Source organism: Erythrolamprus reginae, chromosome 10, assembly GCF_031021105.1.
Source record: "Erythrolamprus reginae isolate rEryReg1 chromosome 10, rEryReg1.hap1, whole genome shotgun sequence".
Taxonomy (NCBI): domain Eukaryota; kingdom Metazoa; phylum Chordata; class Lepidosauria; order Squamata; family Dipsadidae; genus Erythrolamprus; species Erythrolamprus reginae.
The window spans coordinates 48,238,077-48,260,132 of NC_091959.1; the positions used below are offsets into that span (position 1 = coordinate 48,238,077).

At 44.0% G+C, this 22,056-nt stretch overlaps 1 protein-coding gene across 1 annotated transcript in view; it reads right to left on the reverse strand.

Moving 5' to 3' along the window:
• The window catches only part of IFT81 (intraflagellar transport 81), a 48,225-nt gene that overhangs the window by 20,077 nt on the left and 6,092 nt on the right, over nucleotides 1-22,056 (reverse strand). The window contains exons 4-10 of the mRNA XM_070762014.1: nucleotides 21,079-21,259; nucleotides 18,966-19,055; nucleotides 16,312-16,377; nucleotides 14,773-14,883; nucleotides 12,521-12,605; nucleotides 6,209-6,372; nucleotides 3,050-3,145 (exon numbers count right to left, since the gene is read on the reverse strand). Of these exons, the coding sequence (XP_070618115.1) occupies nucleotides 3,050-3,145; nucleotides 6,209-6,372; nucleotides 12,521-12,605; nucleotides 14,773-14,883; nucleotides 16,312-16,377; nucleotides 18,966-19,055; nucleotides 21,079-21,259 (793 nt within the window). The remainder of the gene's footprint in view (nucleotides 1-3,049; nucleotides 3,146-6,208; nucleotides 6,373-12,520; nucleotides 12,606-14,772; nucleotides 14,884-16,311; nucleotides 16,378-18,965; nucleotides 19,056-21,078; nucleotides 21,260-22,056) is intronic.

Below are 22,056 nucleotides of genomic sequence, written 5' to 3' on the forward strand. Positions count from 1 at the left end.
AGAGCTGACATGCCAACCTCAGTGACCTTAGGTGACTGGCAGGGGAATTCTGAGAGTTGGACTCCAACCATAGATTAGATTAGATTAGATTAATTGGATTTATATGCCGCCCCTCTCCGCAAACCCAGGGCGGCATATGATAGATGGGGAATTCTGGGAGTTGAAGTCACCTATAATGGATGAAGATGGACCTCGGAGAGGGGCGGCATACAAATCTAATAAATTATTATTATTATTATTATTATTATTATTATTATTATTATTAATTATGAAGAATTCTGGGAATTGGAATAGTGTTCCCTCGATTTTCGTGGGGGATGTGTTCCGAGACCGCCCGCGAAAGTCGAATTTCCGCGAAGTAGAGATGCAGAAGTAAATACACTATTTTTGGCTATGAACAGTATCACAAGCCTTCCCTGAACACTTTAAACCCTTAAAGTTCAATTTCCCATTCACTTAGCAACCATTTAGATCATTACTCACCATGTTTATTTATTAAAGTTTATTAAAAAAAATATTTATTAAAGTCGGATGAAAGTTTGGCGATGACATATGACGTCATCGGGCGGGAAAAACCATGGTATAGGGAAAAAACAAAGTATTTTTTAATTAATTTTTTTAAAAAACGTAGTATAGACTTTTCGTGAAGTTCGAACCCATGAAAATCGAGGGTTTTTCTTTTTTTTTTTTTAAAGTTTCTTTATTAAATTTTCACAAATAGTTCAACTCACAATTTGTTCCATTTTACAAATCATAAACCATCTTTGTTAGTGTGTTTTAGTAATTTTTTTTAAGCTATTACATTCAGTTGTGTACATTATACATTATACATTTATTTTCTAATATTTATCACTTTTCCTAAATGATAAATATATTTACAAGGTAACTGTTGTTTGTTTCAGTTGTACTGTTACTTCGTATTATATTATTTCTATATTCTCTTTTGAATCCATTCATGCCATTTGTGCCATGTTCGTTTTGATTCATTGATTTTATTTCCCTTAATTGAATTAGTAATTTCGTCCATTTCCACACATGTATATATTTTATCTATAATTAGATTTTCTGTTGGGGTCTGATCATTCTTCCACAGTTTTTCTATACAGCCTACTGATATGTAACATCGAATGCAAAAACAATGGTCAAGGGAGAACCGCATATCACAACTAAAACATCACAGGTGGATCACGCAGCCTCCCTATGTGACAAACCTCTTCAAGTGAGAGCCAGTCCTGGTGTTTTTAGTCATTCAAATGACAGACTTTGCCATATGGACAGGTAATTTTGAAGGCACCTTCCAAGCACCTGGCCGAAATCATTCGGCCTGGGCTGCATCCAAGCCCTTTGCTTCTCTCACCTGGGGCCCACGGTGACAACCGGGGTTAAAACCCCAGTTGAAGTTGATGAAAGTGGAGCCGGTCAGAGAAGGCCATCTGTTTTTGACTAAGCGAGGAGGTCTGAATTCCTGGCGTGGCTCCTCGGAGGGATGTCAGCACCTTATATAAAGAGCCAACTGGTCTCTTGTACCGGCACATTATGTAGCATACTTAGGCTTGTAACACAAGGCTCACAACAACAAAAGGCCCCGGATCACATTCGCTACCCAAAACTGTATCTTGTTCCCCCTATTAAAATTAGGGTTGGCTAAGAGCTCTGGAATCATCAGATGCTCCCAAGCACAATTACCACCCCTGTCAAGGAATCTGAAATGCTTCAAGTGCCAATGGCTAGGGTTCTAGGGTACAATACAGACATTCAGAATACTGTGTCCAGTTCTGGAGACCTCACCTACAAAAAGATATGGACAAAATTGAACGGGTCCAAAGACGGGCTACAAAAATGGCAGAAGGTCTTAAGCATAAAACGTATCAGGAAAGACTTAATGAACTCAATCTGTCTAGTCTGGAGGACAGAAGGGAAAGTGGGGACATGATCGAAACATTTAAATATGTTCAAGGGTTAAATAAGGTTCGGGAGGGCAGTGAACCCAAAGACAAGGGGGCACAATCTGAGGTCAGTTGGGGGAAAGATCAGAAGCAACGGGAGAAAATATGATTTGACTGAAAGAGGAGTAGATGCTTAGAACAAACTTCCAGCAGACGTGGTTGGTAAATCCCCATCAACTGAATTTAAACCTGCCTGGGATAAACATAGATCCATCCTAAGATAAAATACAGGAAATAGTATAAGGGCAGACGAGATGGAGCAGGAAGTCTTTTTCTGCTGTCAGTCTTCTATGTTTCTATGATAGTTCTCGACTTATGAGAGTTTGTTTAATGAGTTTGAAGTTACAACGGCATGGGTGTGTGTGTGTGAAATACGACTTAGGGCCCTTTTTCACACGACCGTGGCAGCATTCCTGGGACCACATGATCGAAATTGTTATCTGTGACTGCCCAATAATTCACTTAACAACCGTGTCACTAACTTAACCACTGCAGTGAATCACTTAACAACTACGGCAGGAAAATAAGAATTGTAAAGCGGGGTAAAAACTTGTTTAACAAATGTCTCGCTTAGCGAGAGTCATTTCGACGTTGCAAATCGAGAGCAACCTGTATTCAATTCCTCCTTGGCTTCATCCCGCTAGGAATTACGGTATATTTACGGGACCGCCTCTCGCCACATATCTCCCAGAGACCAATAAGAGCTCACAGAGTCGGCCACCTTGAGGTCCCATCGATGAAGCAATGCAGGTTGGCGGGACTGCAGGGGCGGGCCTTCTCTGTGGCGGCCCCGGCTCTATGGAACCAACTACCACCCGATGTCCGTACTGCTGCCACCCAGCAGGCCTGGGGGGGGGGGGGCATGAACTAACAACTGACAGGGCCACACTGTATGAATGGTATGTATGCATGGGATTATGACTGCTTTATATTAATGTGTTTCTTTTAATATGGGGTTTTACATAGTTTAGATTATATTCAACTTCTTTTTATTGCTCTGTGTCCATTTGTATTTCTATTTATATTATTATTGTAAGCTGCCCTGAGTCCTGTGCAGCATAGAGGTCGAATAAATAACATTAAAAAAAAAAATTGCTTCTCACCTGTTGCCGGTACATTGAAAATTTACTATCGATGGGTTCGTACTTCATCATTCTCTTCTCAATTAATTGATTGATTTGGATGTTGACTTCCTTTATCTGGAAGGAGAGAAGGTTTTGAGAAAAGACGTTTCCGCAACAAAGGAGAACCCCCTTTGCAGACAGAAGCCCGTTCCAGAAACAGGCTCAACTTCTCAACAATGGATTCGGAGGAGGTGGGTGAGGAGGGGAGGGTGGTTTACGGCTAAAAGAGACTTTCTGGAATTTTTAGCAGACTCTTCTACAGTTACGCGGGGTGAGTTTTAAAATAACAAAGGGCAACCGCTCATTTTCACTCCACTTGTGTGCTTTCCTCGTTCGAGCAAAGAGCTGGGAGGGGATGTTAGGTTACGGAGTCCGGTGACTCGCTCAGGTCAAGAGCCCCAATTAAAATCCCGTAACAGGTGAGGTTCCTCCTCTGGCTTACATAAAACTGGCGAAAAGGTGGGGATAAATTATTTAAACTGGACTATATATCTTATCAAAAACCAGTTAATGCCAAAAGCTAATATACTGCTGGAAAAAATAAAGGGAACACTAAAAGAATGGAATGTAACTCCAAGTAAATCAAACTTTTGTGAAATCAAACTGTCCACTTAGGAAGCAACACTGATTGACCATCAATGACATTTTGTTGTCAATAGAATAGAATAGAATAGAATAGAATTTTATTGGCCAAGTGTGATTGGACAGACAAGGAATTTATCTTTGGTGCAGATACTCTCAGCGTACATAAAAGAAAAAGAGACATTTGTCAAGAATCAGGAGGTCCAACACTTAATGATTGTCATAGGGGTCAAATAACAACTAGACACAAGAACAGTTTTTTCCCAAACACCATCACTCTACTAAACAAATAATTCCCTCAACACTGTTAGACTTTCTACTAAATCTGCACTTCTATTCTACTAGTTTTTCTCATCATTCCTTTCGCCCATTTCCTCCTATGTTGACTGTATGACTGTCACTTGCTGCTTATATCCTAAGATTTTTATTAATATTGCTTCTTCATTGCTTATTTGACCCCTATGACAATCATTAAGTGTTGTACCACATGATTCTTGACAAATGTATATTTTACTTTATGTACGCTGAGAGCATATGCACCAAGACAAATTCCTTGTGTGTCCAATCACACTTGGCCAATAAAAAATTCTATTCTATTCTATAAGCAATGAAGAAACAATCAATATTAATAAAAATCTTAGGATACAAGCAACAAGTTACAGTCATACAGTACATTCAACTTTGTACAGAACAAAGTATTCAATGAGAATATTTCATTCATTCAGATCTAGGATGTGTTATTTATTTATTTTTGAGCAGTGTATGTAGAAGAATAAGGATTTGTTATTTATTACGCCCGAATTAGAGGCTGAAAAAATGCACGAAGAGGCAGCTACAGTGGGAGTGCAAATCTAAACGGCAACTATTGTATTACCTAAATGACAGAGATTGGTTTTCAAGGCCGTCTCCAATTTTACAGCCAAATTCGTATTTTTAAAGTCTTGCTTTCCCCTGCTGTGATTTATTTTTGGAAATGGGAGACACACCAGAAAGAACCTTCTCTTTCATTCCGGCTTGTTCGAGTGACACCGAGGTATAAATCAAAGGCATTTTATTGGGCACGGAACCGAGATAAACCCCGCACCTGTAAATCTAAATTGAAACCCGCTCCTCTTGCAAATCTCGATATTGCTGCCGCGAAAAAGAGACTAGGAGCTTTCTTTGCTCCTCGCTCAAGGTTGATCGTTTTACTAAAAATAAGCAGCCTCAAAGTGAGTGTTAACTAGCAATGCTTCTTTGGGGCTTCTGCTAATAAGGAAATGGATATTGATTCACGGATTTATGACCCAGAGGGAGGGAATTGACTTTGCAGCTCTTCTGGAGTTTCATGAATGAGGGCACTGGGTGGTTCCAGCTGCTGAAATGTTGAAAAGGGTCCCCTGGGATAAATCTCCAGGGAGGGCCAACGGTTGTCCTGGGATGACCCTTGCTATCTATTCCAAAGGCCTGCGGACAATGCCTGGGGAGTCGCAAGAGAGGGTGAGAGCTGAGCCATCTTAGGCTAACCTGGTTCCTTCGGAAAGGAGTCGGGTAACAGCTCCCATGGTTCCCAGCCAGATTGGAATGACTCCGTATATGTCCACTCTCATGCTCCCCTCTTACTAGCGGCTTCCTGAGGCCATCTGGTGAGAACACGACCCCACCTTGAAAATACGAGGGTCGCCCAGAAAGCAATGCACCACATTTTTTTTCTCAGCCTACAGTAATGGTACGAAGGTGACACTTTAGATATACATTTATTTATTTATTCATTCATTCATTCATTCATTCATTCATTCATTCATTCATTCATTCATTTATTCATTTGTCCAATACACAAATACAGAGGAAGAAAAATTAGACATGTAGTAATATATATAAGGGTAAAAGTGAACTTAGAGGAGAGGATATACGAAAGAAAGAGAATATATATGATAAGTGAGAGAAAGGAAAGACAATTGGACAGGGGACGAAAGGCACACCAGTGCACTTATGGACGCCCCTTACTGGCCTCTTAGGAACCTGGAGAGGTCAATCGTGGAGAGTCTAAGGGAGAAATGGTGCACCAGTTGTGGCCCTATTTGGACCGGGACTCACTGCTCACAGTCACTCATGCCCTCATCACCTCGAGGCTCGACTACTGTAACGCTCTCTACATGGGGCTACCTTTGAAAAGTATTTGGAAACTTCAGATCGTGCAGAATGCAGCTGCGAGAGCAATCATGGGCTTTCCCAAATATGCCCATGTTACACCAACACTCCGCAGTCTGCATTGGTTGCCGATCAGTTTCCGGTCACAATTCAAAGTGTTGGTCCTGACCTATAAAGCCCTTCATGGCCATCGGACCAGAATATCTCCGGGACCGTCTTCTGCCGCACGAATCCCAGCGACCAGTTAGGTCCCACAGAGTTGGCCTTCTCCGGGTCCCATTGACTAAACAATGCCGTTTGGCGGGACCCGGGGAAGAGCCTTCTCTGTGGCGGCCCCTGCTCTCTGACCCTGGTTATTTCCTTGTAGACGTTTCACCGCCCAACTAGGTAATCTCATCAATGCTATTTCTTTCCCTGCCCACTTACTTTGGATTCCAGCTCGCTGAGATCCGACTGGCCCATGGCTGGCTCGGCCACCACTTTCTGCAGGAGGAGCAAGGACTGTTTCTTCGTTTCCAGCTCCCGGGGGAATTTCTCGGAGACCAAATAAGTGTTGAACTTTGTCTCTTCTTCCAGACTCTTCATTAAGCCTGAACAACAAAGGAGAACAAAAGCACCCACATGTGTCTAAACAAAAGGAGGAGAAGGGGCCATTTAGCGTCAGGCTGTAATAACTGTAATTTACGCCCAGCTAATTTAGCAGCCGGTTGCGTTAATTTCTGCTGGAACCGAGAGGGAGGGAAGCCCCCCCGGGAATCAATTGGCAGAGATAAATATACAGCAGCCTGGCAGATTTAAAAAAAAAGCAAGCTGCAGATAGCCCCCAAAACACAGAGATTTTTGTAGAGAGAGATGTCATCTGCACCTCCATCACTGTCTGGTTTGGTGCTGCAACCCAACAGGACCGACACAGACTTCAGAGGAGAATCAGAACTGCAGAAAAAACAATGGCTGCCAACCTGCCTTCCATTGAGGACCTGTATACTGCACGAGTCAAAAAGAGGCTGGGGAAAATATTTACTGACCCCTCACATCCTGGACACAAATTGTTTCAACTCCTACCCTCAAAACGTCGCTACAGAGCCCTGCACACCAAGACAACTAGACACAAGGACAGTTTTTTTCCCAAATGCCATCACTCCGCTAAACAAATAATTCCCTCAACACTGTCAGACTTACTACTAAATCTGCACTTCTATTCTACTAGTTTTTCTCATCATTCCTATCACCCATTTCCTCCCATGTTGACTCTATGACTGTAACTGGTTGCTTATATCCTAAGATTTTTATTAATATTGCTTCTTCATTGCTTATTTGACCCCTATGACAATCATTAAGTGTCATACCACATGATTCTTGACAAATGTATATTTTATTTTATGTACGCTGAGAGCATATGCACCAAGACAAATTCCTTGTGTGTCCAATCACACTTGGCCAATAAAAATTCTATTCTATTCTATTTTTTTTCCCCCATTTCCTGAACAGGGATCAAAAATGGAAGGGAGGGGAAAAACCATTCAGTCCAGATTGGTGTTTCTCAACCTTGGCAACTGGAAGAAAGCTGGGGAAGTTCTGGGAGTTGAGGTCCACACATCTCAAGATCGAGAAAAACCGGTTTCAAGCTATTTTCGGACAAGACAGAAAAGTTTTCTATTTTGTGGGTTTAGCAGGCTGCAGGAACACCCAAAGTAAGAGTTCCTGGCACTGAGCGAGATGATGTTTCATGGATGCCAGTCAGCAAAGACCGCAAACCATCACATTTCCTTGCTTCCGAAAGCAGGTTAGTCTTGAGTTCTCAGAGTGGGAGAAAAATACGGGCCCATTTTTTTCCATCGATTGTGATAATGGATGGAGAGTTCGGAAACTTCAGATCGTGCAGAATGCAGCTGCAAGAGCAGTCATGGGCTTCCCCAAATACGCCCATGTCACACCAACACTCCGCAGTCTGCATTGGTTGCCGATCAGTTTCCGGTCACAATTCAAAGTGTTGGTTATGACCTATAAAGCCCTTCATGGCATCGGACCAGATTATCTCAGGGACCGCCTTCTGCCGCACGAATCCCAGCGACCGGTTAGGTCCCACAGAGTTGGCCTTCTCCGGGTCCCGTCAACCAAACAATGTTGCTTGGCGGGACCCAGAGGAAGAGCCTTCTCTGTGGCGGCCCCGACCCTCTGGAACCAACTCCCCCCAGAGATTAGAATTGCCCCCACCCTCCCTGCCTTTCGTAAGCTACTTAAAACCCACCTCTGCCGCCAGGCATGGGGGAACTGAGATACTCTTTCCCCCTAGGCCTTTACAATTTTATGCATGGTATGTATGTTTGGTTTTTTATAATAATGGGTTTTTAATTGTTTTTAGTATTGGATTATTATTATATGCTGTTTTATTATTGCTGTTAGCCGCCCCGAGTCTCCAGAGAGGGGTGGCATACAAATCCAATAAACATCAAACATCAGAGTTGGGGCCATTGACCATTATACTCTGCTCCGGCCAGCCACTATGAATGCATGAAGAATGAATGTTTATTATTATTATTAATTATTATTATTATTACGGTAATTCAATTTTTACGCCGCCCTTCTTCTTAGAGTCAGGGCGGTTTACAACATGTTAGCAATAGCACTTTTTATAACAGAGCCAGCCTATTGCCCCCACAATCCGGGTCCTCATTTTACCCACTTTGGAAGGATGGAAGGCTGAGTCAACCTTGAGCCGGTGGTGAGTTTTGAACCACTGACCTGTAGATCTACAGTCAGCTTCAGTGGCCTGCAGTACAGCACTCTACCTGCTGAGCCACCCCAGCTCTCTAATTGGGCTTTTACAAGTAATAATAATAATGATAATGATTGATAATGATAATGATAATAATAATGATAATGATGATAATGATAATGATAATGATAATAATAATAATAATAATAATAATTTATTAGATTTGTATACCGTCCCTCTCCAAAGACTTGGGGCGGCTCACAACATAGCAATAATACAGTACAAATACAATATTAAAATTTTTTAAAAACTAATTTAAAAATACATTGTTGTTAGCCGCCCCGACTCTACAGAGAGGGGCGGCATACAAATCTAATAAATAAAATAAAATAAATAAATTGTCATCAACTACACAGTCATACACATTCAGTCCAACTAAATCATGATACATTTATATTGTATTTTTTATCATTGTGATTTTTATTGCCTTTTTTACCCTCGCCAGCTGCCCTGAATTCGCTTAGAGAAGGGAGTCTATCAATCCAATTAATAAAATAATAAATAGAATAAATCAGTGTCTACGATTGGTCCAGGCAATCCTGCCACAGTTCCAAAATACACACAAAGGAGGAAGAGGGCCTCCTTTGAAAACTGCCCAAGAACAAGAAGAATCGGAATATAATAAAATTTGGCATAAGTTCTACGATTGCTTGAACAAAAGAATGTTTATGTAATAGTATATTTATATAATAGATGGTATAAAATCATGCAAATTCTGTAAATAGTAGTTTAGTGTTATATATAGCTGACATTTTTCTTTTTAATCTAACTTTACCTCTCTTTTAATATGACTTGTAAGAATTCCCCTGACTTCTGAAAAGAATGGAGCGGTTTTGGCTCTTTTTAAATGTTCTGTATTTTGTCTGTGTTTTTGTTTTGTCTTGAAATAAAAAATCAATACAATTTTATTTTAAAAGAAAACTGCTCACTTTAGATTGCGAGATTAGCCACACACACGTACAGCAGTCCTAATTTCACTCTCGGATCCACGTGTGTCTTTGAAAGTGTCTAAAGCCAGAGCCTGCCTGGGGCTTCTGGTCCCTCGAGGGCTATTTTGCCACAGGCATCGTTTTATGTTTGCAAAGCTGCGCGTTCATATTTATCCAGCATCGGGTTTTTATTCCCCCTTCTCCTTTTCTTCTTTTCTTTCAACAAACTCAAACTCAACCCTGATAAGACGGAGTGGCTGTGGGTTTTGCCTCCCAAGGACAATTCCATCCGTCCGTCCATCACCCTGGGGAGGGAATTACTGACCCCCTCAGAGAGGGTCCGCAACTTGGGCTTCCTCCTCGATCCACAGCTCACATTAGAGAAACATCTTTCAGCTGTGGCGAGGGGGGCGTTTGCCCAGATTTGCCTGGTGCACCAGTTGCGGCCCTATTTGGACCGGGACTCACTGCTCACAGTCACTCATGCCCTCATCACCTCCAGGCTCGACTACTGTAACACTCTCTACATGGGGCTACCTTTGAAAAGTGTTCGGAAACTTCAGATCGTGCAGAATGCAGCTGTGACAGCAATCCTGGGCTTTCCCAAATATGCCCATGTTACTCCAGCACTCCGCAGTCTGCATTGGTTGCCGATCAGTTTCCGGTCACAATTCAAAGTGTTGGTTATGACCTATAAAGCCCTTCATGGCACCGGACCAGATTATCTCAGGGACCGCCTTCTGCTGCACGAATCCCAGCGACTAGTTAGATCCCAGAGTGGGTCTTCTCCAGGTCCCGTCAACTAAACAATGTTGCTTGGCAGGACCCGGGGGAAGAGCCTTCTCTGTGGCGGCCCCGGCCCTCTGGAACCAACTCCCCCCAGAGATTAGAATTGCCCCCACCCTCCTTGCCTTTCGTAAGCTTCTTAAAACCCACCTCTGCCGCCAGGCATGAGGGAAGTGAGATACTCTTTCCCCCTAGGCCTTTATAATTGTATGCATGGTATGTCTGTCTGTCTGTATGTTTGGCTTTATAATAAGGGTTTTTAACTGTTTTAATATTGGATTATTGTTATATGCTGTTTTTATTACTGTTGTTAGTCGCCCCGAGTCTACGGAGAGGGGTGGCATACAAATCCAATAAAATAAAATAAAATCTTAGAAGAGAGAAAAGAGCAATCTGGGGCGATGGTGGTGGTGGTGGAAGAGGCATAGTTTAGCCCCCTGCGTAACTGGCTGGAGAATTCTGGGAGTTGAAGTCCACAAGTCTTAAAGTTTGGAGACCTCTGCTAATTAGGATCTCCTCCACCGGATCTCCCCCACCCTTCAGCCTGCCTCTCCGCAGCCGTGACTTATAACCTTCCAGCTGAAAATCCAGGCGACTTTAAAAGTACTTTTAATCTGAGACGGGCCATCACTCAGCATTATTTAGCCCTGTCAACAGCTGATGTCATCGGCTCTTAGCAGGAAAGACCTGAGTGTATCTGTGTCGAGCTTACGCAGGGGGCTAAACTATGCAGGCCCCGCTTAGGACCCCAAGAGGAAAGGCAATATTTCAGAGCCGACGGCTTTAAAAATAGGATAACTGGGCTGTCTCTTTGAGCAGATCAATCTGTTGGAGGGTGTTGTGTTTTTTTTAAAGACCTGGGATTAATCCTTCATGGTGATAGGATTCTCCGAGGCCGACAGAAATAGAGAGCGGTGAAATTGCACCGAGCCAAATTCTGATAAAAATGTAAATTCAGAGGTGGGTGGAGGAGAGAATTACATCTCTGGCTGTTTTTTGTGCAGGGTTTTTCAAGTGCATGTTTTGGGCAGAAGGCCAGAAGCCAGAGTGGAGTGTGTTTATGTGTGTGTGTTTGAGGGAGATGGATGGACAGACGAATAGGGAAGGCTCCCACTTAAGAACCTAAGACGAGCCCTGCTGAATCAGGCCAAGGCCCATCAAATCCAGCGTTCTGTGTCCCACAGTGGCCCACCAATTATCTATGGGGATCTTGAGCAGAAATAATTTAATAATAATAATAATTTATTAGATTTGTGTGCCACCCCTCTCCGCAGAAGGCAAGACCCTCCCTTTCCCTTGACCCCCAACAAATGGGACTCAAGGGAAGCCTGTCTGCCTCAACCAACATAGAGGCGGCACATGGACATCCATTTCAATAACCACCTATGATACTCTTGGCATCCATGAATCTGTCTAATCCTGCCTTGAAGCTCTGCAAGCTGACAGCTGTCATAACCTCTTCTGGAAGGGAATTCCATCAACCAAGGACCCTCTGGGTGAAGAAATATTTCTCTTGATTTGCCCCCACTTTCTTACCTATGAGCTTTGGGGAGGGCCCCCTCGTCCTACTATTGTGTGGCAGAGAAAAGATTTTTTCTCTCTCCACCTTTTCTATCCCATTGTAAGATAAAATACAGGTTGGTAAATCCACACTAACTGAATTGAAACATGCCTGGGATAAACATAGATCCATCGTAAGACAAAATACAGGAAATAGTCTAAGGGCAGACTAGATGGACCATGAGGTCTTTTTCTGCCGTCAGTCTTCTATGTTTCTATGGATGATTTTATACCCTTCGATCAAGTCACCCCCTTCAACGCCGTCTTTCAAGGCTGGAGAGACCAAGGCGTTGCAACCTGGTTTCGTAAGGGAGGGGCTCCATTTCCTTGGTCATTGCTGTTGCCCTTTTTTACACCTTTTCCAGTTCCGTTACATCCTCCTTGAGGTGCGGAGACCAGAACTGTACACAGGACTCCAAGTGTGGTTTTTCCAAGCTGGGTTTTTTAGAGTGCTATTTTTCAACCGAGACATTGTTGGGTGGGCTTCAACTCCCAGAATCCCCCAGCCTGCAAAGTCCTTCCATCTTCAAGTGGCTCAGGCTGAGAAAACTGATTTAAAGCCTTGGTTAGACTAGGGGCAGGCAAAATTGGCTCTTCCATAACTTTGACTCCGAGAATTCCTGAGCCAATCATGCCAGCTCAGGAACTCTGGGAGTTGAAGTCCACGTGTCATAGAGGGCTACTTACTTTCTGGCTTTGAATCCACGGCTGCGTGACGCATATCCTTGAGTTGAAGCTGAACGCGGTGCAGCCTTTGCTCTGCGTGAAAAAGCTTTGGGGGGGGGGGTAGGGGTAGAGAAATAAGCAAAGGGGGTGTGTTATTCCGATTCTTTGCAAATAGGAGGAAATCTCTGTGAAAGGACTGCTCGAGAGATGGAGGACACGTTACAAAGAGCTCTCTGTTCCCTCCCAGGAATCAGGGGACGTTGGAAGGGCAGAATTGGCAAGACAAATTGTCCACCTGTTGTGCCAACTCTGCGCAACGGCTTCGTTGTTTCCCCCCCCTCCCTCCTCTTTGCTTTAAATGGACCTGGTTATCATTGTGTTGGCGGAGCCCCTTCCTAGAGAGGTCAAGGGATCGGTCGGCCACCTCAAAGGCTGGCAAACAAGGCAAAAGCAATAGCACTTAGACTTATATACCGCTTCACAGGGCTTTTACAGCCCTCTCTAAGCAATTTTATAGAATCAGCCTCTCGCCCCCAACGATCTGGGTCCTCATTTCACCCACCAAGGAAGGAGGGAAGGCTGAGTCGACTTGGAGCCGGTGGTGAGGTTCGAACTGCTGAACTACAGCTAGTAGTTAGCTGAAGTAGCCTGCAGTGCTGCACTCTAACCACTGCATCACCCCGGCTCGCTTTCTTTATTTCCTTCCTTCCTTCTTTCTTTTCCTTCCTCCCTCCCTCCCTCCCTTCCTGTTTCTCTTTCTTTCTTTTTCTTTCTTTCCGCCTTCCTTCCTTCCTCTTTTTCTTCCTTCCTTCCTTCCTGTCCTTCTCTGTTTCTCTTTCTTTCTTTTTCTTTCTTTCTTTCCTCCTTCCTTCCTTCCTCTTTTTCTTCCTTCCTTCCTGTCCTTCTCTGTTTCTCTTTCTTTCTTTTTCTTTCTCTTTCTGTGCCCTTTCTTCCTCCCTTCCTTTCTTTCTGTGTCTTTGTGTCTTTCTTTCATTCTGTGTCTTTCTTTCTGTGTCCTTTCTCTCTCTCTCTCTCTCTTTTTCTTTCTTTCTTTCTTTCTGTTTCCTTTCTCTCTCTCTCTCTTTTCTTTCTTTCTTTCTTTCTTTCTGTGTCTTTCTTTCTGTATCTGTCTCTTCCTTCCTTCCTTCCTTCCTTCCTTTCTTGCAATAGCATTTAGACATATACCGCTTCACAGTGCTTTTACAGCCCTCTCTAAGCAGTTTTATAGAATCAGCCTCTCACCCCCAACACTTTGGGTCCTCATTTGACCCACCTCGGAAGGACGGAAGGTTGAGTCAACCTTGAGCCTACTGAGATTCGATCTGCCAAACTGCTGGCAGCCTACTGTACTCTAACCTCTGCACCACCGAGGCTCCAAGGCCCCTATTCTCCCAACATAAGCAGGAAAGGAGTCCATGTGAACCCTGATTTCTCCACGAATGAAGAGGATCAGGTGCTTCAGAACCAGCCAAAAAATAAAAAAGGAATACAGGAAAGTTCTTGGTTTACGACCACAACTCTGCCACAAAGATTCTGGTTGAGTGAGTTTTGCCCCATTTTACAACCTTGCTCCCTGCAGTTGTTAAGTGAATCACTGCTGTTCTCAAGTTAGTGATGGGGTTGTTAAGTGAATCTTAAGAGACTTTGCAAATGGAGAACACGTGATCCCTGGGACTTGGCGACCGTCACAAACAGGAGTTCCCTTGCCAAGCGTCTGAATTTTGTTATTCGTCATTTATTATTATTATTTCATTTTGTTAGATTCATAATCAACCCAACTCCAAAACGGACTCTGGGCGATGTCATCTATTCACATTCATGTCATTGTTGGGTGGGCACTTTTTACAGGGCTGTTCACTAAATCAGTGTTTCCCAATCTTGGCAACTTGAAGATATTTGGACTTCAACTCCCAGAATTCCCCAGCCAGCATTCACTGGCTGGGGAATTATTATTATTATTATTATTTATTTATTAGATTTGCATGCTGCCCCTCTCCGTAGACTCGGGGCGGCTCACAACAATAACAAAGACAATGTAAGAACAAATCTAATAATTTAAAAAAACAGTAAAAACCCCATTAAAAGGAATTCTGGGAGTTGAAGTCCAAATATCTTCAAGTTGCCAATGTTGGGAAACACTGCACTAAATGAACCGTTCTTAAGTCGAGGACTACCTGTATCGGAGCAATAAGAACGCAGGATGCATCTCTGGAATAAAGGGGGGGAGGAAAACCAACCCACCTCCGAGATCTCCAGAGTAGGAGGACCCATACCTGATTTTTCTGCTCTTGTTTCTGCTGGGCCAAGTTTTCCTCCCGCTCTTTCTCCACCCGAAGCTGCCTGGCCATTTCGAGCATCCGTTGATGGTTCTGCACCGCCTCCACCTATGGAGGAAGTGGACAAGCCGTAAGGACATAAGAACCTAAGAAGAGCCTTGCTGAATCAGGCCAAAGCCCATCGAGTCTAGCATTCTGTGTCCCACAGTGACCCACCCATTGTCCGTGGGGATCTTGAGCAGAGATAGAAGACCCTCCCTTTCCCCTGACCCCCCAACAAATGGGACCCAAGGGAACCTTGCCTGCCTCAACCAACAGAGGAGGCGCTGGGACATCCAGAGAGAGAGACAGAAAGAGAGAGAGAGAGAAGGAAGGAAGGAAGGAAGGAAGAAGAGACAGAAAGAAAGAAGAGGAAGGAAGGAGAGAGAAAGAAAAAGAAAGAGATAGAAAGAGAGAGAGGAGAGAAAGAGAGAGAAGGAAGGAGAGAGAAAGAGATAGAAAGAGAGAGAGAAGGAAGGAAGGATAGAGAGAAAGAGAGAGAAGGAAGGAAGGAGAGAGAGGAAAGGAAGGAAGGAAGGAAAGAAGGAAAGAGATAAAAAGAGAGAGAGAGAGAAGAACATAAGAACATAAGAAGAGCCCTGCTGAATCAGGCCAAAGCCCATTGAGTCCAGCGTTCTGTGTCCCACAGTGGCCCACCAATTGTCCATGGGGATCTTGAGCAGAAAGAGAAGGCAATCCCCCCTCCTTCCCTTGACCCCCAAGAAATGGGACCCAAGGGAACCCTGCCTGCCACTACCAACATAGAGGCAGCACTTGGACATCTGTTTCAATAACCACCAATACCCTTGGCATCCTTGAATCCGTCTCATCCTGCCTTGAAGCTCTCCAGGCTGACAGCTGTCACGACCTCTTCTGGAAGTGAATCCCATCAACCAAGGACCCTCTGGGTGAAGAAATATTTCCCTTGATCTGTCCTCACTTTCTTACTTATGAGCTTTAGGGAGTGGCCCCTCGTCCTAGTATTGTGTGATAGAGAAAATAATTTCTCTCTATCCACCTTTTCTATCCCATGCAGGATTTTATACCCTCCGATCAAGTCACCCCTTCAACGCTGTCTTTCAAGGCTGAAGAGACCAAGGCCTTGCAACCTGGTTTCCTAAGGGAGGGGGCTCCATTTCCTTGATCATTCTTGTTGCCCCTTTTTGCACCTTTTCCAGTTCCTTTCTATCCTCCTTGAGGTGCGGGGACCAGAACTGTACACAGGACTCCAAGTGTGGCCTCCAAGCGAGTGAGCCTCCGAGAGGGGGATCGTGTGTCTCACAGATTCGCGCCATCCTTCCTTCCTCTCGAGGAGCTGTCGTCTGCTCCCCCGTGTTAAGGAGCTCAGGTTCCTTAGAAGTCCTGGAGCCCTGCCTGGAGGAGATTGGCGCTTCCCTCCTGGGAGACATCGGATGCCTTCTCCAGCCTCACAGCTTGTAAACCTTAATTCCTGTTTGCATTCCCGCGAGCCAAGGGTATCTCACGCTGCCTACTTACCCGCTTCCTCAGCCGTTCCACTCGCTTCGTCAGCTGGTCTTTCTCCTCTTCCATCGCGGTGATGTCCTAGCAAGCGACACAAGACACAAATCAGTGGGAACAAAGGAACATTTCAACCCTGCAAATCAGAAACCCCTAGAAAGAGAATATGACCTCATCACCTCGAGGCTCGACTACTGTAACGCTCTCTACATGGGGCAACCTCTGAAAAGTGTTCGGAAACTTCAGGTCGTGCAGAATGCAGCTGCGAGAGCAATCATGGGCTTCCCCAGGTATGCCCATGTTACTCCAACACTCCGCAGTCTGCATTGGTTGCCGATCAGTTTCTGGTCACAATTCAAAGTGTTGGTCCTGACCTATAAAGCCCTTCATGGCACCGGACCAGATTATCTCAGGGACCGCCTTCTGCCGCACGAATCCCAGCAACCAGTTAGGTCCCACAGAGTGGGCCTTCTCCGGGTCCCGTCAACAAAATAATGTCGGTTGGCGGGACCCAAGGGAAGAGCCTTCTCTGTGGCGGCCCCGGCCCTCTGGAACCAACTCCCCCCAAAGATTAGAATTGCCCCCACCCTCCTTGCCTTTCGTAAGCTCCTCAAAACCCACCTCTGCCTTCAGGCATGGGGGAACTAAGATAATCTTTCCCCCTAGGCTTCTACAATTTATCATGGTATGTTTGTATGTATGACTTGTTTTATAACAAGGGTTTTTAGCTGTTTTAGTATTGGATTTTTTACATTCTGTTTTTTGTCACTGTTGTTAGCCACCCCGAGTCCACGAACAGGGGCGGCATACAAATCCAATAAATAAATAAATAAATATAGCGTATTTTTCGGAGTATAAGACGCACCCTTTTCCTCCCCAAATGAGGCTAATGAATATAACTTTTTCTTTGAAGCTTTTCCCCCCCAGCCCTAACTAGGTGCTAACAATCTTCCCAGCTCTTACCTTGCAGATTCTTTCATTGTTACTCTCTGTCAAGAATGTTTTCCAAACCATGTCTTTGTAGGGGTTTTTTATTGCTCTACTTCCTCGAATGTTTCTTTCCAGCCCTAACCTGGTGCTAACAATGTTCCCAGCTCTTACAGGCTTGCAAGTTCGTTCATTGTTACTCTTTGCGAAGAATGTTTTCCAAGCCCTAAGTCTTTACAGGGTTTTTTTTGTCATTGCTCTAACTTGCTCCAAATGTTTCTTTCCAGCCCTAACCAGGTGCTAATAATTTTCCCAGGAAGGAAAGTTTTTTTTAAGCCCTAACCAGGGGATAAAATAATGTGCTGAGGCTGACCAGACTAAAGATGCTAGCCAGAGGAATACCTGGTGGGCAGATTCTTTTTCCTCCCCCAAAACTATGGTGCAGCTTCTACTCCGAAAAATACGGTACATGAATTCAGCTCAGGATTCCAATGGCTTTACATTAGGGACACTAATTAGAATCAACTCAACTTGTTCAGAGGAGGAATTGGGTCTCACCTTATAGGAGGGAACTCCAACCTTGGCAACTTTAAGGTCTGTGGTCTTCAGTTCCCAGAATCATGCTAGCTGAGGAATTCTGGGAGTTGAAGTCCACAGGTCTTAAAATTGCCAAGGCTGGACATCCCTGCTTTACAGAATTTGTAGAGGTGAACCAATGGCATCAAGATTTGTGACTTATGAATTCTCAAGGGCTTCCTTTCTCAATTTATTTATTTATTTATTTGATTTGTATGCCGCCCCCTCTCCGTAGACTCGGGGCGGCTAGCAACAGTGGTAAAAACAACATGTGACAATCCAATACTAAAACAGCTAAAAACCCTTATGTTAAAACCAATCATACATACAAACATACCATACATAATTTGTAGAAGCCTAGGGGGAAAGAATATCTCAGTTTCCCCATGCCTGACGACAGAGGTGGGTTTTAAGGAGCTTACGAAAGGCTAGGAAGGTGGGGGCAACTCTGATATCTGGGGGGAGTTGGTTCCAAAGGGTCGGAGACGCCACAGAGAAGGCTCTTCCCCTGGGCCCCGCCAAATGACATTGTTTAGTTGACGGGACCCGGAGAAGACCCACTCTGTGGGACCAAACTGGTCGCTGGGATTTGTGCAGCAGAAGGCGGTCCCTGAGATAATCTGGTCCGGTGCCATGAAGGGCTTTATAGGTCATAACCAACACTTTGAATTGTGACTGGAAAACTGATCGGCAACCAATGCAGACTGCGGAGTGTTGGTGTGATATGGGCATATTTGGGGAAGCCCATGATTGCTCTCGCAGCTGCATTCTGCACGATCTGAAGTTTCCGAACACTCTTCAAATGTAGCTCCATGTAGAGAGCGTTACAGTAGTCGAGCCTCGAGGTGATGAGGGCATGAGTGACTGTGAGCAGTGAGTCCCGGTCCAAATAGGGCCGCAACTGGTGCACCAGGCGAACCTGGGCAAACGCCTCCCTCGCCACAGCCGAAAGATGTTTCTCTAATGTGAGCTGTGGATGGAGGAGGACGCCCAAGTTGTCCCGATTTCACGTAACCAAGTAGTTGTGAATTGGCAAGGGGCTTGTAAAATATTTCTGAGCTGGAGGACCATGTAAATTTAGACTGAAGAGGCTTGGCCTGTTTTTAGTAATTTTATGTTCGTTTTCAGATCTCAATCTAAAACCTTTAGAAAGCTCAACATTTTGTTACCCTTCTTATCTCTGCCGTTGAAAAGCCAGAGGTCTTGAGCTGTTCACATTCCTTGTGTAAGCTTTTGAAAGCGTCCATCAGCTCTTCATACTGCCAAGAAGAAAAAAGATGACGTTTAATGCCAAAATTATAATCCATTAATTCTGAATACAGTCATGCTTGAGTTATATCCCCAGGGATCCCTGATCTAAGCACAGGTGAACAAATTAATAGATGTATGTTGCTTCTTGAAATGACCCATTTTAGAAATCAAACCTTATGAATTAAATCCCAAAACTCCAATTTTTGTCCTGCATTTAGAGAACAAGGCACAACACCCCCCCTCCCAAATGCACACATAAAAACTTTGCAATTAGATGACATAAAAACTTGATTTCTGGTCTCCCCTAAAATAAAACATATACCTTAATTCATAACTGTTATGCATGAATGTTTATACTAAATATATAGATATATTAATACATAGCAGAGCAAAATCCTAGGTCTCACATCAGCGTATAGAAACCTAGAAGACTGATGGACCTGTTCAATTGATCCATATCTTTTTGTAGGTGAGATCTCCAGAACTGGACACAGTATTCCAAATGTGGTCTCACCAGCGCTCTATGCAGCGGGATCACAATCACAACTCATAACTGTTATGCATGAAGACATATACCCAGTATATAGATTAATTCATAGCAGATCAAAATCCTAGGTCTCACATCTGCAGATAATAATAATAATAATTTATTGGATTTGTATGCCGCCCCGCTCTGTAGACTCGGGGCGGCTAACAACAATGATAAAAACAGCATGTGACAATCCAATATTAAAACAACGAAAAACCCTTATTATAAAACCAAACATACACACAGACATACCATGCATAACTTGTAATGGCCTAGGGGAAGGAATATCTCAACTCCCCCATGCCTGGCGGTATAAATGAGTCTTGAGTAGTTTACGAAAGACAGGGAGGGTGGGGGCAATTCTAATCTCCGGGGAGAGTTGGTTCCAGAGGGCCAGGGGCCGCCACAGAGAAGGTTCTTCCCCTGGGGCCCACCCAACGACATTGTTTAGTCGACGGGACCCGGAGAAGGCCAACTCTGTGGGACCTTATCGGTCGCTGGTATTCGTGCGGTAGCAGCAAGATGGAAATTTATCAAACATGACACATTTTAAGGAACCCAAAGAGCTTTGTCCATATTCTGGCTTCGGTTTGCCTGCCTTAGGAATAACCGTTGGATGATTTAGCTTTACTAGATAAATGGTTAAAGCAATGGAAACTGCAGTTTAATGTTTCCAAATGTAAAATAATGCACTTGGGGAAAAGGAATCCTCAATCTGAGTATTGCATTGGCAGTTCTGTGTTAGCAAAAACCTCAGAAGAGAAGGATTTAGGGGTAGTGATTTCTGACAGTCTCAAAATGGGTGAGCAGCGTGGTCGGGCAGTAGGGAAAGCAAGTAGGATGCTTGGCTGCATAGCTAGAGGTATAACAAGCAGGAAGAGGGAGATTATGATCCCTCTATATAGAGCGCTGGTGAGACCACATTTGGAGTACTGTGTTCAGTTCTGGAGACCTCACCTACAAAAAGATATTGACAAAATTGAAGGGGTCCAAAGACGGGCTACAAGAATGGCGGAAGGTCTTAAGCATAAAACGTAGCAGGAAAGACTTCATGAACTCAATCTGTAGAGTCTGGAGGACAGAAGGAAAAGGGGGGACATGATCGAAACATTTAAATATTTTAAAGGGTTAAATAAGGTCCAGGAGGGAAGTGTTTTTAATAGGAAAGTGAACACAAGAACAAGGGATCACAATCTGAAGTTAGTTGGGGGAAAGATCAAAAGCAATGTGAGAAAATATTATTTCACTGAAAGAGTAGTAGATCCTTGGAACAAACTTCCAGCAGACGTGGTTGGTAAATCCACAGTAACTGAATTTAAACATGCCTGGGATAAACATAGATCCATCGTAAGATAAAATACAGGAAATAGTATAAGGGCAGACTAGATGAACCATGAGGTCTTTTTCTGCTGTCAGACTTCTATGTTTCTATGTTTCTATGAATGTTTGTGTGTGCTTAGCTTCCTTGCAAGGAGGGATGAAGGATGCACGATCGAAGCTACCTGTCTGTTGGTGTCGGCCACCGTCTCGTCCTGAAGGAACTCGGTTGGCACATCGATCTTGATCAGAAAGCGGGCCAGGTAGGCCCTTTTCTTGAGCTCACCGGTCCTCTGGAGGAGCCAATGGAGGACGGGGTGGATGACAGGTTTGCTCCCCGTCACTAAACCTTGACGGAAGGTGCTCCTGCAATAAATCATTCAAAGACTTACAATAACAGCAGCCAAGAAAGAAGATCCACCAACAGAGAGAGAAATGATCAAAAAAATGCTGAATACGATACACTAACACAAAAATTGAAAAACGATAAAAAATCACAAGATATAGACACTTGGAAAAACTTTTATAATTGGGTCAATGATCGGGGGGGAAAATAATAATAGACGTATGTAAGGCTGATATAAAAAATGGAAAGAAAACACAATAACAACTTATAGATAAATATCACTTTATTTATTTGTTGACAATTGTTTCTTAACTGAGCTATTATTGTTATTTCTATATAAGTATTGTTGTGGTTAGCTCTGGCCCAGCTCCTGCCCCAAGGACTGTGGATGTGGGGGAGACATCCACATGCTGCAGGCCTGTTTTGCCCCCGGTGGAATCTGCAGATGAAGGCTCCTCTGACCAAGAAGACATGAGTGACAGGGAGGAGGAGAGTGGGGCAGACAGCTCAGAAGGAGATCAATTCTCTAGCTCCTCCTTGGATTCAGAACAAGAGTTAATGATACAGCCACGCATGCGGAGAGCGATGCATAGGCAGCAACAACTGAGAGATTATTATCAAAGAAAATGAGGCCACCTATGGTTGGGTGGGGCTGTGGTCATTAGTGAGGCTGCTATAAAGAGCAGCCTGTGGGTTTGGCCATTGTGGAGGATTATCTGATCCTTGTGTTTCGTGACTGCTTTACTGACTTTGACCTTTTGTGTGCTGATTTTCCCCCACTTTGAAACTAAACCAGAGCAAAGTGTGTTTCACTTTG